At 44.7% G+C, this 10593-nt stretch overlaps 1 protein-coding gene and 1 long non-coding RNA gene across 2 annotated transcripts in view; both read left to right on the forward strand.

The window, feature by feature from the left end:
- Window positions 1-6652, forward strand: part of EXOC4 (exocyst complex component 4) — a 684877-nt gene extending 678225 nt beyond the window's left edge. Inside the window, exon 18 of the mRNA XM_069765360.1 lies at window positions 6271-6652. Within this exon, the coding sequence (XP_069621461.1) occupies window positions 6271-6508 (238 nt within the window). The 3' untranslated portion in view covers window positions 6509-6652. The remainder of the gene's footprint in view (window positions 1-6270) is intronic.
- A 470-nt stretch (window positions 6653-7122) lies between these two features.
- Window positions 7123-8186, forward strand: LOC138676252 (uncharacterized). The gene is made up of 2 exons (XR_011320768.1): window positions 7123-7244; window positions 8060-8186. It is a non-coding gene; the product is annotated as an uncharacterized lncRNA (long non-coding RNA).
- The last annotated feature ends 2407 nt before the right edge of the window (window positions 8187-10593 follow it).

The raw sequence follows: 10593 nt of genomic DNA on the forward strand, positions 1-10593 counted from the left end.
TCCTTTATTATCAGTAACTATCAGGTCTTCCGTGTGCTCTTAACCACCAGGTCCATTAGTGTCCTGACCACCAGGTCATAACAGACCTTCCTAGAGGACCAATGGGAGCTGTTGCAGTACCTGAGCATGTGACCCTCGACCTCCAATGAGAGGTCTTGTACTAGGCATGCTCAGAAGGGAAAAAGCAGGACTTAGTCCCAGAGACGTCTGCTCGCCGCTAACCATAACTGGCTACAATGGCTGAGCCTGGAAAGGCAGCAGTAATCATCCACACAGTATCAGGCTGAGCCAGACGCTGGGACCGACGTCTCCGCTGACAGGCTCCACTGCGGCTGGAGAAGAATGGTAGACCGCAGCAGAGATGGTTCGAGTTTTCCCCTGTGCAGAGGTGGGATCTCTACCCCTAACATCATCATCCTGAACACACCATCCCCACTGTCAAACAAGGTGGTGGCAGCATCATGGTTTGGGCCTGCTTTTCTTCAGCAGGGAGAGGGAAGATGGTTAAAATTAATGGGAAGATTGATGGAGACAAATATACACCATTCTTGAAGAAAACCTGTTGGAGTTTGCAAAAGACCTGAGACTGGGATGGAGATTTGTCTTCCCATAAGACAATGATCCCAAACATAAAGCAAAAACTACAATGGAATGGTTGACATATAAATGTATCCAGGTGTTAGAATGGCCAAGTCAAAGTCTAGACCTCAATCCAATCGAGAATCTGTGGAAAAAGCTGAGAACTGCTGTTCACAAACGATCTCCATCAAACCTCACTGACCTCGAGCTGTTTGCCAAGGAAGAATGGGCAAGAATTTCAGTCTCTCGATGTACAAAACTGATAGAGACATACCCCAAGCGGCTTGCAGCTGTAATTGCAGCAAAAGGTGGCGCAACAAAGTATCAAGTTAAAGGGGCTGAATAATATTGCAAGCCACACTTTTCAGTTTTTGAATTTCCACAAAAATTTTAAATAACCAATACATTTAGTTCAACTTCACAATTGTGTTCCACTTGTTGATTCTTCACCAAAAATTTACATCTGGTAACTTTATGTTTGAAGCATGATATGTGGGAAAAGGTTGAAAAGTTCCAGGGGGCCGAATACTTTCGCAAGGCACTGTATGTCTCCAAAACAGGAAATGCACAACAAAACAAATGAGGAACGAATGGGTGGAAACTGGAGTCAACGTCTGTGACCGAACTGTAAGAAACCGCCTAAAGGAAATGGGATTTACATACAGAAAAGCTAAACGAAAGACATCATTAACACCTAAACAGAAAAAAACAAGGCTAAGGAAAAGCAAACATGGACTGTGGAAGACTGAATTAAAAGTCAGTGATGAATCACGAATCTGCATTGGGCAAGGTGATGATGCTGGAACTTTTGTTCTGTGCCGTTCCAGTGAGATTTATAAAGATGACTACCTGAAGAGAACATGCAAATTTCCACAGTCATAGATGATATGGGGCTGCATGTCAGGTAAAGGCACTGGGGAGATGGCTGTCATTACATCTTCAATAAATGCACAAGTTTATGTTGATATTTTGGACACTTTTCTTATCCCATCAATTGAAAAGATGTTTGGGAATGATGAAATCAATTTTCAAGATGATAATGCATCCTGCCATAGAGCAAAAACTGTGAAAACATTCCTTGAAAAAAGACACATAAGGTCAATGTCATGGCCTGCAAATAGTCCGGATCTCAATCCAATTGAAAATCGTTGGTGGAAGTTGAAGAAATTGGTCCATGACAAGGCTCCAACCTGCAAAGCTGATCTGGCAACAGCAATCAGAGATAGTTGGAGCCAAACTGATGAAGAGTACAGTTTGACACTCATTACGTCCATGCCTCAGAGACTGCAAGCTGTTATAAAAGCCAGAGGTGGTACAACAAAATACTAGTGATGTTTTGGAGTGTTTTTTTTGTTTGTTTGTTTTTCATGATTCCATAATTTTTTCCTCAGAATTGAGTGATTCCATAATTTTTCCCCTATGCTTGGTTAAAAAAAGTAACCATTACTGACTACCACATTTTTGTTCTTGATTTCTTTTAGTGTTTCTTAAAGCCAGAAAGTTGCCATTTGAAATGAGTTTAATTTTGTGCCATGTCTGTGATCTGCTTTTTTTCTACAAAATTAAACAACTGAATGAACATCCTCCAAGGCCGGTGATTCCATATTTTTTGCCAGGGGTTGTACATCTGACCAACATGCGTTGAGGGGGTCCAGGTCGAAATTTTGCTCCTGGCCCCATCGGGCTCTAGTTACACTACTAAATGGATGTAATATTAATAATGAGAATTGATGCATATCATGAATATTATGATTTTTTTCTTCATTAAATGTGAGTCTGTTTTTTTTTAGTGTGAATGTCTTAAAGGGAACCTGTCACCCCGAAAATCGCGGCTGAGGTAAGCCCACCGGCATCAGGGGCTTATCTACAGCATTCGGTAATGCTGTAGATAAGCCCCCGATGTTACCTGAAAGAGGAGAAAAAGACGTTAGATTATACTTACCCAGTGGCGGTCCCGCTGCTGGTCAGGTCAGATGGGTGTCTCTGGTCCGCTGCGGCGCCTCCCATTTTCTTCCATGACGTCCTCTTCTGATCTTCAGCCACGGCTCCGGCGCAGGCGTACTTTGTCTGCCCTGTTGAGGGCACAACAAAGTACTGCAGTGCGCAGGCGCCGGAAAGGTCAGAGAGGCCCGGCGCCTGCGCACTGCAGTACTTTGCTCTGCCCTCAACATGATGCTGAAGATCAGAAGAGGACGTCTTGGAATGAAGATGGGAGGCGCCGCAGTGGACCAGAGACGCCCATCTGACCTGACCAGCAGCGGGACTGCCCCTGGGTGAGTATAATCTAACGTCTTTTTCTCCTCTTTCAGGTAACATCGGGGGCTTATCTACAGCATTACAGAATGCTGTAGATAAGCCCCTGATGCCGGTGGGCTTACCTCACCCGCGATTTTCGGGGTGACAGGTTCCCTTTAATATACTCACCTACCTCTGCTAACTTTGGGATCCAGCACCGTTCCGCTCCTTTTCTAAAGTGATGTCACCATAGTTCAGACTCTCCGGCTTACTCTCTGAAGCCTTGTTGTGACACTTCATAGACTTACATGGTAAAAGCCATTTCCATGTGATGTCAATGAGAAGCTGAGCTTCTAGAACTCTTCTCGATCCCGGAGTAAGTGGCAGTAAGTGAGTATATTAATATACGCACACTATAAATCAAACACATATACAGTGGGGCAAAAAAGTATTTAGTCAGTCAGCAATAGAGCAAGTTCCACCACTTAAAAAGATGAGAGGCGTCTGTAATTTACATCATAGGTACACCTCAACTATGGGAGACAAACTGAGAAAAAAAAATCCAGAAAATCACATTGTCTGTTTTTTTAACATTTTATTTGCATATTATGGTGGAAAATAAGTATTTGGTCAGAAACAAAATTTCATCTCAATACTTTGTAATATATCCTTTGTTGGCAATGACAGAGGTCAAACGTTTTCTGTAAGTCTTCACAAGGTTGCCACACACTGTTGTTGGTATGTTGGCCCATTCCTCCATGCAGATCTCCTCTAGAGCAGTGATGTTTTTGGCTTTTCGCTTGGCAACACGGACTTTCAACTCCCTCCAAAGGTTTTCTATAGGGTTGAGATCTGGAGACTGGCTAGGCCACTCCAGGACCTTGAAATGCTTCTTACGAAGCCACTCCTTCGTTGCCCTGGCGGTGTGCTTTGGATCATTGTCATGTTGAAAGACCCAGCCACGTTTCATCTTCAATGCCCTTGCTGATGGAAGGAGGTTTGCACTCAAAATCTCACGATACATGGCCCCATTCATTCTTTCATGTACCCGGATTAGTCGTCCTAGCCCCTTTGCAGAGAAACAGCCCCAAAGCATGATGTTTCCACCACCATGCTTTACAGTAGTTATGGTGTTTGATGGATGCAACTCAGTATTCTTTTTCCTCCAAACACGACAAGTTGTGTTTCTACCAAACAGTTCCAGTTTAGTTTCATCAGACCATAGGACATTCTCCCAAAACTCCTCTGGATCATCCAAATGCTCTCTAGCAAACTTCAGACGGGCCCGGACATGTACTGGCTTAAGCAGTGGGACACGTCTGGCACTGCAGGATCTGAGTCCATGGTGGCGTAGTGTGTTACTTATGGCAGGCCTTGTTACATTGGTCCCAGCTCTCTGCAGTTCATTCACTAGGTCCCCCCGCGTGGTTCTGGGATTTTTGCTCACCGTTCTCGTGATCATTCTGACCCCACGGGGTGGGATTTTGCGTGGAGCCCCAGATCGAGGGAGATTATCATTGGTCTTGTATGTCTTCCATTTTCTAATTATTGCTCCCACTGTTGATTTCTTCACTCCAAGCTGGTTGGCTATTGCAGATTCAGTCTTCCCAGCCTGGTGCAGGGCTACAATTTTGTATCTGGTGTCCTTTGACAGCTCTTTGGTCTTCACCATAGTGGAGTTTGGAGTCAGACTGTTTAGGGTGTGCACAGGTGTCTTTTTATACTGATAACAAGTTTAAACAGGTGCCATTACTACAGGTAATGAGTGGAGGAAAGAGGAGACTCTTAAAGAAGAAGTTACAGGTCTGTGAGAGCCTGAAATCTTGATTGTTTGTTTCTGACCAAATACTTATTTTCCACCATAATATGCAAATAAAATGTTAAAAAAAACAGACAATGTGATTTTCTGGATTTTTTTTTCTCAGTTTGTCTCCCATAGTTGAGGTCTACCTATGATGTAAATTACAGACGCCTCTCATCTTTTTAAGTGGTGGAACTTGCACTATTGCTGACTGACTAAATACTTTTTTGCCCCACTGTACATATTTAATGAATATATAAATATTAAGGGAGTGCTTTTTTAACTATATACAGAAACATGATACCTAGTAACATGTCTCCATAAGCATACAATCTAAGAGACAGAGTTTACAGTTAATCTTTCAGAAGATGCAGACCGCTTTGCAATGCTAGGACAGTAAATAGTTACGTTTGAAACATCATCTACTTTCTTGCAGTAAATCAGTATTCAGCATGTAGACAAAATCTTGTATCAGTCAAGATTCAAAACATACAAGTTGATGAAGGGGAAAAATGACTAGAAATGGAAGACGCAAGTAAGATGTGGAAGAATCGTATATTATTAAATTTCTATGATTTATTTCTACACTAGGGATACCTTAGTACAATAATAGATAATAGTAAATGCTGGTCATAAATTGTCCCAAATATTACAAGGGTTTACTAAATGAATATGCTTTGAGAATTTTTTAATACACAAAGTGAATTTTTTTCACGTTATTTATGTGCCAAAGATTCAATAATGCTTTCGAAATTTTGTTTTTTTTATTTGGACATTAAACGGTTATTCCCATTATGGCAACATTTTATTTACAAAGCACAGTATCTGCATTACTATTGTTATCCAGTGCAAGCAAAATATAACGTTTTTCTTCTACGTTTGTCTTTTTTTCTCCTTCTTCTGCCCATATGTGGATCCAGCTTCACAGAGCTGAATTTGTGGTTCCATTCTTATCTGCTAAAAGCTACATTTACCAGCAGTGCCCTGCTTCTCCTCAGTGATGCAGGCCCCTCTCTCTCTGCTCTCCTTTGTGCTTTCTGGTATAAATAGATGGATCTCAAAATGGGCAATTTGTATTTCTATGGATGAGTTGACCATTGATATATTTGAATATAGTGACTGTGACCCAATATTTGACATTATTTATTAATATTGACAAACTCCACTTTTCATTGGTGGTTCATGAGGATTTCCAGAGCATGATCATGCGCTACCCTGCATGCACAGCATAGCTGAGCATAGAATAGCTGAAATGTGCTACCACACAATTGTGAGCAAAATGGTGTCTGGTGAATGTTCCATTAGGATCCTAGAGGCATCTGCTCTTCATAGATTAGACTGGGTAGTTGGGAGCAGATGCAGCTGGTATCAGTGAATCTTCAGCATAGCATAGCTGAGTTGTGCTACAACCCAGCGCGTTTGATTGACAGCGTAAGAACTACTGCAGGCAGATCTGCTGGCAATAAAGGGTAACGAGAGCCCTGGAGGGTCTTCATTAGGGGATGTTGGTTGCGAATCAGTGCAGACTTAAAAAGTGGTTCAAATCAATAGTACAACCAAATATTAGAAATGTTGTAAAATATCCCATCAGAGAATCTGCTGTTTTCTCTCCTTGAACAGATTCCATGTTTTGACTTTGTGTTCTCAATTTGCAGGCAGTACTATGAAATGATGTACAACACTGCCGATGAGCTGCTAAATCTAGTGGTGGACCAAGGGGTGAAATATACCGAACTGGAGTACATCAATGCCCTCAGCCTTCTTCATCGCAGTCAGACAGGAGTAGGTGACCAAACTACCCAAAATATGAGGCTGCAACGACTCAAGGAGATAATTTGTGAGCAGGCTGCCATCAAGCAGGCCACCAAAGACAAGAAGATAACCACTGTGTGAACAGTAACAGAAGTAGCAAGGTTTTGGTAGCACACTACCAAGTCACAAGAGTTGGAAATTATTACAGTTAGCAGTACCAAGATCTCATTGCTATTGCATTAAATATTACCATTTATTAAAAGGAACCTGTCACCCTCAAAATCGAAGGTGAGCTAAGCCCACCGGCATCAGGGGCTTATCTACAGCATTCTGGAATGCTGTAGATAAGCCCCCGATGTATCCTAAAAGATGAGAAAAAGAGGTTAGATTATACTCACCCCGGGGCAGTCCCGGAACGATGGGCGTCGCGGTCCAGGGCCTCCCATCTTCTTACAATGACGTCCTCTTCTTGTCTTCACTCTGCGGCTCCGGCGCAGGTGTACTTTGTCTGCCCTGTTGAAGGCAGAGCAAAGTACTGCAATGCGCAGGCGCCGGGAAAGGTCAGAGAGGCCCGGCGTTTGCGCACCGCAGTACTTTGCTCGGCCCTCACCAGGGCAGACAATGTACGCCTGCGCCGGAGCCGCAGCGTGAAGACAAGAACAGGACGTCATCTGATGAAGATAGGAGGCGCCGGACCGCGACACCCATCGGACGAGACCGGGACCGCCCCTGGGTGAGTATAATCTAACCTCTTTTTCTTATCTTTTAGGATACATCGGGGGCTTATCTACAGCATTGCAGAATGCTACAGATAAACCCCTGTAGATAAGTCCTGATGCTGGTGGGCTTAGCTCACCTTCGATTTTGGGGGTGACAGGTTCCCTTTAAAGGGAACCTGTCACCCCGTTTTTTGAGATTGAGCTATAAATACTGTTAAATAGGGCCTGCGCTGTGTGTTCCTATAGTGTATGTAGTGTACCCCGATTCCCCACCTATGCTGAGAAATAACTTACCAAAGTCGCCGTTTTCGCCTGTCAATCAGGCTGGTCAGGTCGGGAGGGCGTGGTGACATCGCTGGTTCTTCCTCAGCTTTACGTTGGTGGCGTAGTGGTGAACAAGCAGCGCGCGATCTGCGCTGTCATCCCTTTCGTCGGTGGGGGCGGCCATCTTCCTGGGGCCGCGCGTGCGCAGATCGAGTGCTCTGCTGCACGGGGCTTCAGGAAAATGGCCGCGGGATGACGCGCGTGCGCATTAGAGATCGCGGCGGCCATTTTCCCAAAGCCGAGTTTGCATCTCGGCTTTGGGAAAATGGCCGCTGCGATCTCTAATGCGCACGCGCGTCATCCCGCGGCCATTTTCCTGAAGCCCCGTGCAGCAGAGCACTCGATCTGCGCACGCGCGGCCCCAGGAAGATGGCCGCCCCCACCGACGAAAGGGATGACAGCGCAGATCGCGCGCTGCTTGATCACCACTACGCCACTACGCCACCAACGTAAAGCTGAGGAAGAACCAGCGATGTCACCACGCCCTCCCGACCTGACCAGCCTGATTGACAGGCGAAAACGGCGACTTTGGTAAGTTATTTCTCAGCATAGGTGGGGAATCGGGGTACACTACATACACTATAGGAACACACAGCGCAGGCCCTATTTAACAGTATTTATAGCTCAATCTCAAAAAACGGGGTGACAGGTTCCCTTTAATTTTTCTCTGAATCTGCATGTTCTGTATTTTAACCTGATATCGTCAGCATTTTTTATACTTTGGTATAAGTTTACTATGTTTTCATGTTTAAACCAATATAATCACTATGGCAATATTTTGTTGTGAATGTGTGTTTTCTTTTCAGTGATGGTATTTATTACAGTAGATTGTACTATGTGAGAAGGATGATGGTGTGCTAGAAAATTAAGGCCCTAAATGTCTCCTATAGATAAAAATAACCCTTTTGTCCAACAAAAATCACTCTAAGAACATGTCGTATAATAGTCTATGAAGTCACAAAGGAACCTAAGGTAACCTCTAAGCAACTAAACGACTCTTTCACATGAACTAGTGTTAATGTTTATGAGTGGCATCAGGAGACAACTAAACAACTTTGGTGTGCATGGCATGATTGCTGGGTGAATGCAACTGTTATTCAGAAATAAGACTGCTCCCTTTCTACAGTTTACTAGATCACTTGTGTAAACCAGAATAATAGAACAATAACATTACTGCCTGTCTACAGTTTACTAAATATCACTTGGACAAGCTAAAAGAATTGGAACAATGTTTTGTGGATGAGACCAAAATAGAGCTCTTCCCTTTAAATAAGTAGTGTTAGTGGCTTGCGAAAGCATTCACGCCCCTCCCCCACAAACACACACACCCATGGCATTTTTTTTTTTGTTTTGCTACCTCCCAAACTAGAATTTCACTGTTATTTGAGGGGATTGCATCAGTTCATGTGAAGAACATGCCTTCGATGGGGGCTCCACTGACATTTTGTGAAAGCTCGGAGTCCCCGCACTTCCATTGCTGCAATGTGATGGCCTCCGGGAAAACAGCTGCCGGAGCCGGCGCATGTGTAGATTGAGAGATCTCAATCTGGGCATGCACCTCCTCTGGTGGCCATTTTCCCAGAGGCCAACGCATTGCAGCAATGGATATGCGGGTGCTCCGGGCTTTCACAAAATGTTGGTGGAGGCACCACACCACTGAACCAGCCTGGGATGTGAGTTAGACCATTGCCCTGCAGCTGTGGACAACCGAACACCCCCTCTTCCCTAGCCCAGGGCCGTCAGAATTGCCTGATTGGTGCTTCCACCACACTTCCTTTTTAAATAATTAAATTGCATTTTTATTGCATGAAATAAGTACTTGATCACCTACCAACCAGCAAGAATTCTGGCTCTCACAGACCTGTTAGTTTTTTTTAAGAAGCCCTCCTGCTCTGCACTCATTATTACTTTATTAATTGCACCTGTTTGAACTTGTTACCTTCATAAAAGACACCTGTCGACACACTCAATCAATCATACTCCAACCTCTCCACCGTGGCCAAGACCGAAAAGCTGTCTAAGGACACCAGGGACAAAATTGCAGACCTGCACAAGGTTAGGATCGGCTACAAGACAATAGGTAAGCAGCTTGGTGAGAAGACAACAACTGTTGGCATAATTATTAGAAGATGGAAGAAACACAAGATGACTGTCACTCTGCCTCGGTCAAGTTCTCGCCTTGTGGGGTATGGATGATTCGAGAAAGGTCAGGAATTGGCCCAGAACTACACTCGAGGACCTGGTCAATGACCTGAAGAGAGTTGGAACCACAGTCCCAAACATTACCATAAGTAGCATATCATGGATTAAAATCCTACAGAGCACTCAAGGTCTGGTTGCTCACAGCAGCACATGCCTAAGCCCAAATGTGTTTCTTTGGGGGGGACAGCCGGGGCATGTGCCCTGGGCACAGCCAGCAGGGGGGCACTTCTTCCGCCTAGTGCAGAAGTCCAAAGTGTCTCCCCTGGCAGATTTATTCTGGTGTCCATCCGACTGGGAGTCGACTGTTCCCTGAACCGGCTGTCAAGCTGACAGCTCAAAGAAGGTGCAGCGCGTCGGCTCCCAGTGATCAAGAAAGATACAAGTACAAATGAGGCTCTGACTTCCGGGTCAGAGCGATGCCAGCAGCGTGATCAGGCACATGTGATCACGCTGCTGACGTCTCTCGCTGGCACCCAGAGGGGTGAAGATCATCGGTGGTAAGTGCTCCACTCTGGAACTGAAGACACCAAAGATTAAATGTACCTGTGGGGAGGAAATTATTCTGTGTTGGAAGGGATTTAGTGTGGGGGCAGGGGTGGAGAAGATTTTTTGTAATGGAGGAAGATTTGAGGACACAAGTTTGGGGAGAAAGGGAGGGACAAGTGCAGACACAATATGGAGAGCGGCAGGGATTTGAAGGCACAGTATGAGGGGCCACTGGGGATATGGGAGTGGCATGTATGAGAAAACAGTATGGGGGGATGGGTGCATTTGCAGTATGGTGATTGGGAGAGATGGGTGTAAACAAAAAGGTGAGTGGGGGTATTGGTGCAAACAGGTAGAGGACTACGGGTGACAACGCAGTGTGGGGAATGAAGGAGGGGATGGGTGCAGACACAGTATGGAGAGTCGAGGGGTATATGTGAGGTTACAGTATGGTTAGAAGTGGGGATGTGAGAGAAGACAGTGTGAGGAGACTAT

This window comes from Ranitomeya imitator, chromosome 4, assembly GCF_032444005.1.
Source record: "Ranitomeya imitator isolate aRanImi1 chromosome 4, aRanImi1.pri, whole genome shotgun sequence".
NCBI lineage: Eukaryota > Metazoa > Chordata > Amphibia > Anura > Dendrobatidae > Ranitomeya > Ranitomeya imitator.